General features: G+C 42.3%; 1 protein-coding gene across 1 annotated transcript; it reads right to left on the reverse strand.

Moving 5' to 3' along the window:
- Positions 1 to 580: 580 nt before the first annotated feature.
- LOC134485076 (sperm motility kinase Y-like) lies at positions 581 to 4883 on the reverse strand. Its single transcript, XM_063280877.1, has 2 exons — positions 2476 to 4883; positions 581 to 1748 (listed from the first exon to the last, which is right to left on the reverse strand). The coding sequence occupies exon 1, from the start codon at positions 4046 to 4048 to the stop codon at positions 2519 to 2521; it is 1530 nt and encodes a 509-aa protein (XP_063136947.1). The 5' UTR covers positions 4049 to 4883; the 3' UTR covers positions 581 to 1748; positions 2476 to 2518.
- Between the last annotated feature and the right edge of the window lie 660 nt (positions 4884 to 5543).

The raw sequence follows: 5543 nt of genomic DNA on the forward strand, positions 1-5543 counted from the left end.
TAACATTCAGAGGTACAAAGAATGACCAGCAGGTGAGGTGCTCCTGGAGCCCAGTGTCCTGAGTGCAGGTCCTCAACCTTACAGCTGCCCACTCCAGCTGTGCCTGGGATGGAGCCAGTGCTACCAACTTAGGAGGCATCTCAGGGAGTGTGCTTAGTATGTGTCCCATTGCTTCAGTGCATGACAAGGTTAATCTGCAGGAGTAGCAAGGATTTTAGCCAGCTCGCGTTCTGTATCTGAGGAAGAACATGTCTTTAAGAACATCAAGATGCTCACCTCTAGCACATATCAGCTTTATATATCAAAGATATCATAATAAAGCTGTTTAAAACATAAAAAGTTATAAGGTAGCTCAAGGGTAGTATTACTGACCCTGAGTATTATATCTAATTAAACACACACACACACATACACACACACACACACACACACACACACACACAGAAAGAGCTACAAAAGTTGGAAAAATAAAAGAATCTTAAAAATATATAAATAAATGTATAATTATTAAAATCTATATGAGAGTCAATGTTTATCACCCAGCATTGAGGAAGGGGCTTAGAGAAATGAATTATCCCCCTCCAACCTCAAAAAACATACGCACACACACAATCAATGACATGTGTAATTATACCAGGAAATACCCGTATTTTATAGAATGCCATAATCGAAAGTAAGAACCATCTTTTTTGTTAAGGGTTGCCAATACATTCTTTTTCCAAGGTGTGTGCAGCTGTGCCAGTCTTGTTCACTATGGGATGGAAGAGGTCCCTGACCTGTGAGCCTAGAGGTGAGCAGGGGATCTTTGCTCCATTCTGAGACTGAGAAAGGCAGGATGCCCACTCAAGGGTCCATAGCAGGGAAGGTTTTCAAGCTATGACAGTGCTGGAAAAGCCTATACAAGGCACACAGTTAGCAGTGATGTGTTTGCAGGGAGTCCAAGGAACCAGCTTTGTACTGATGCAGGTGGGCAAGCATTTATCATCCACCTCCCACTATGACAGCAATGAGAGTATTGCTTAAGTTTTATTTCATAGATTTGATCCCTGACCAAAATACCAAAAACTGCACCCTTAATGATGTAGCAAATAGAATAGTGGATGCTAGGCCAGGAACCTATGATGCTTCTAATACCATTGTGTATTTCCGAGCAAGGAAGGAGAGGTATCAATGGACAGCAGTCTGTTTCCCCACGAGTACTCTACCACTGAGTTAGTAGCCTTAGCCCTCCTCACCTCTAGGAAAAGGGTGTCACTAAGTTGTCCAAGCTGATCTTAAACTCATGATGTAGACCAGGCTAGCCTTGAAGTTCTGATCCCCCTACCTACTGTGTGTCTTGAGTGTCTGGTATTACAGGCCCGTTTATCTATGGATTAGTAGCCCATGGAAGAGTCCATGATCCCATGACCCTCTAGTTCTCACCCTGTGGAGCTATTGGCCTAAGGGGGAGATGGAGTCCATCTGAAGGGATGGGTCAACAAGACAACTCTGTAGAGTGGGGAACTCATCATTCATATTGGGTCCCTGCTGGGAAGAGGAGAAATCAAGAGGAGGGAGGAGATTGGTGTTGGGGAATCCTCCTCTTCCTCATCTTTCTCCTCCTCCTACTCCTTCTGCTGCTAATGCTGCTGGTGCTATTGCTGTTTCTCCTGTTGGTGCTGTAGCTTCTGCTGGTGTCTTTTCCTTGGCCATGTGTCTGAAATCACCTCCTGTTTATACTCAGGACATGACAGAATTTCAAGATGGCACTGTGAGAGAAAAAAAAGTCAATTTATTCTAAGCAAAAATCTTATGCGGTAGAATACTTAGATTACCATTTGGAGCTTTGATTGCCTTATTATTTTATCAAATCTTCTCTTCTACTTCTCAGTTAAGATTTTTGAAAGAAATCATTTAGAAATGTTACATATATATATATATATATATATATATATATATATATATCAATTGCTAGGTCTTAGGAATGAAAAAATCAGTATGCAAAACAATATGCATGCATGCAGGATTCTGACCATCAACAATAACCAACAAACTAGGTTGTTGATACTTATTCAGTGACAAACCTTGTTATTAATTTTAAGGCTTAAAGGAGTGGGATGTTACTTTTGAAAACATAAGACTCTGTTCTGCAGCACTTGTGATTGATGACCACATGTGCTAGAACCAGTAGCCCATGGATGAATCCATGAGCCCATGAATCTCTAGTCCTCACCCTGTGGGAGCTATTGGCCTAAGGGGGAGCTGGAGTCCATCTGAAGGGATGGGTCAACAAGAAAACTCTGTAGAGTGGGGAATTCATATTGAGTCCCTGCTGGGAAGAGGAGAAATCAAGAAGAGGGAGAAGGCTTGGTGTTGGGGAAACCTCATAAAAGAACTTAGAGAAGATACAAGGTAAGAATTGTGGGGAAAATGGAAACCAGAGACAGAGGAAGGACCAGCATAGAACAAACTAGAAAGGACAAAGCACGAAGGTACCTGGGCTGTGCCTGCTGCTTGTTATCTGGACTCTCCCTGTGGCTCATTTCTGGGGTGAGATTCTGTTCTGCCCCAGGCGAGGTTTCTTTCTCCTTGGCAAGCAGCAACAAAGCTTTATCAGGGCATTTGCTATATTCCTGGTCCACCCCTTAAAACCTCTGTGCCGGACCCTGCTGGAGATGGGCTTATCCTCTAATGGGGCTCTGTGGGAGAGTAGATTATCTTCTTTTATTTCCTTGTTGCTACTCTTCTCACTGAAGATGCTTGTTGTTTGAATGTATGGGACACTCATGGCACACTTGTGATAGTGGTCCTGTGTAGGTGTCATCGGTAGTGGCCTGAGACGACCAGCCACAGTGGACCTTCTTCCTCCTTTTGTATGAACCTTCTGGCCATAATGAGATACGTGACCTTGGGAGAATGACACCTGCAAGGTGTCAAGGACTGGCAGGCTTCCACTCCTCTTTCTTTGTAATCTAAAAGCAGCAGCAGGATCAAGGCTAGGAAATGGGGCTGCAATGGGACTCACTTGCTGTGCCTGGGCTGTGCAGCCATACCCCGGGAGAGCCTGCTGTTGTAGGAAGCAATAAGTTGCCATTTCCTCATTATATTTTCTTTTTATTAGGGAGTATTTTATTACAGAGGCTTGAAATCCCATGCATTTCATCGCACCCAAAATTTCAGGGTCTGGCCTGAGGGGAAGCAGTTCTTCACAGCGAACTGTGAACCTCTTCCCGTGTTCTTTGAACCAGGCGTGTTTCATCACCTCGCTGGCTGTTGGTCTATACATTGGATTTACTGTTAGTAATTGACTAAGGAGGTTCTCCAGTTCTTCTGAAACCCCACAGGGGGCAGGATACCCCCCTGCAACAACTTGTTTTTGTAATTCTTGGATGATCACAGAATCAAATGGGAGCTTTCCCACTACCATATAATACAAGACCACTCCTATTGTCCACATATCATTCTTTATCCCGTCATACAGAAGTCCAAGGAAGCGTTCCGGGAAACCAAAAGAATACGCACCGCAGTGCTGGTTTAGCATTTGTCCAGGTTGTGTTTCAGTGCTAAGCCCAAAGTCGATGACTTTGACCTTTTTGTTTTTATCAATCATTATATTGTCCACTTTCAGGTCTCGGTGAACAATCCCCTTTCCATGGCAGTAGCTCACTGCTGATAATATCTGTTCAAATATTTGCCGGGCCTCATCCTCCTCTATGTGCCCTGACTCTCTGATGTACTGGTAGAGTTGTTGGCCTTCCACCAGCTCCATTATGAGGTATATTCTAGTTTTGTTTTCAATGACTTGTAAGAGAGAAACAATGTTGGGGTGGTTGATCTTTCTCATTATGTTTGCTTCTGTCATGGCTGGCCGGAACCACTGCTTGTTCTTTCGGAGAACTTTGACCGCCACTGGGGTTCCTGTGACCCGGCGGTGGGCCAGGAGGACCTTGGCATGGCTTCCTTTTCCAATAGTCTTCAGTACTTTATATTGGGAATGAAAGGTTCCCTCCTGAGAGATACTGGGATCGGGACTAGAAGGTGGTAACTCTTCCTCAGTCTCTGTAGGCATTTTATCAGTACTAATGCTACCTAAAAATAACAAACAAATGGAATCAAATAATGAAAAAGATGGAGCAATTCAGGAACTAAAATTACACATGTGGAACCTAAAAGAAACAAATGAAACAAAAAGAAAAAAAATAATAACAAAGAAAAGACTAGACTAGAAAAATAGAGTAAAATTATGAACAGGGGGAAATATGAAGAATCATAAGTAAAAGCCACCCAAATAACCATCCCCAAAAGAGAAAGCCAAGAGCACACAAATACTAAATGTAATGATGAAAATAAAAATCGTTATACTACAATAGGATTGGGCGGCCAAAGCTGATCAATACTGTGAATGGATGTAGTTTGAAGAAAAAGGTCAGATGAAAGAAACGAGAGGAGAAAGAATTAGTATAAGACAAAACAAACAAATGTAAAAAGCCAACACTTAAGGGAAAACTCCATTGAATTTCAGGACCTAGTGATCCACAAAAATCCACAACTCTCCAGAGCAAAATACTGAAAATTAAAATTAACCAACCACAAGGAATGAGGCAGTTAAATATCAGTGAATAGTAAACCTTAAACAAAGGCCGAAGAGTCAAAGTGTCACAAAGGGCAAATTTGTATCAAGTCTAAGCCAATGATTGCTTGTACTCAATAAATGGAGAAACAGGAATAATGTAAAAGGATGAAACCGCAGGGCATTGAAAATGGAGATAGAGTTAATCATCCGACTGCAGAACCGTAAATAATCAAAGCAGTAATATAGCATGTGAGAACATAAAAACCACCACCAAAATGAATCCAGCAATCCATAATAAATAAATAAATAAATAAATAAATAAATAAATAAATAAAACAAAACCACAATAAGGAAATAGCCAGTGGTCTTGAGAATATATGGCCTAATTCTATCTCTTAAACACATAGAAAAAAAATCAATCCATAAATAAGCAGCCAGCAGTCTACGTAGGCCTTTAATCTGATATTATGGGGTTGGCATATCAAATTCCTGGGAGCCACTGGAGAGCCAAGACAGGTACTTGGGCAGCTGCAGGCCAGTGAGAGAGCCTGTCTTGAAAATGAGGTTGAGGACCTGCCTCAGGAACAGGAGCCAGGGTGACTTCTAGCCTCTACACTCTTTTGCACTGAGGTGCAGGTAATATAGATACAAGGGGCAAAAGGGGATGGGCACGTGCGTGCACACACAAACACACACACACACACACAGGCACACACACAGGCACACACACAGACAAACACCCAGATTCATACAAAACACACTCACGTAGGAACAGGCACACACATACTTACACACAAGTAAACCTGGAAAAATGCACATCACAGACACACACACACACACACACACACACACACACACAGGGACACACACACACACAAAAGAAGTGGTACACACATACAAACATACACACAAACAAACCTGTAAACTCACACACTCCTACATATACTGACAAACACACAAGCGAAAGTGTACACACACTCACACACAGGCA

Source organism: Rattus norvegicus, chromosome 1 (assembly GCF_036323735.1).
Source record: "Rattus norvegicus strain BN/NHsdMcwi chromosome 1, GRCr8, whole genome shotgun sequence".
In the NCBI taxonomy this organism is placed as follows: domain Eukaryota; kingdom Metazoa; phylum Chordata; class Mammalia; order Rodentia; family Muridae; genus Rattus; species Rattus norvegicus.

Excerpts from the sequence above, each read along its gene's own strand:
- LOC134485076 (XM_063280877.1), bottom strand. The coding sequence starts at position 4,048 with ATGCCTACAGAGACTGAGGAAGAGTTACCACCTTCTAGTCCCGATCCC.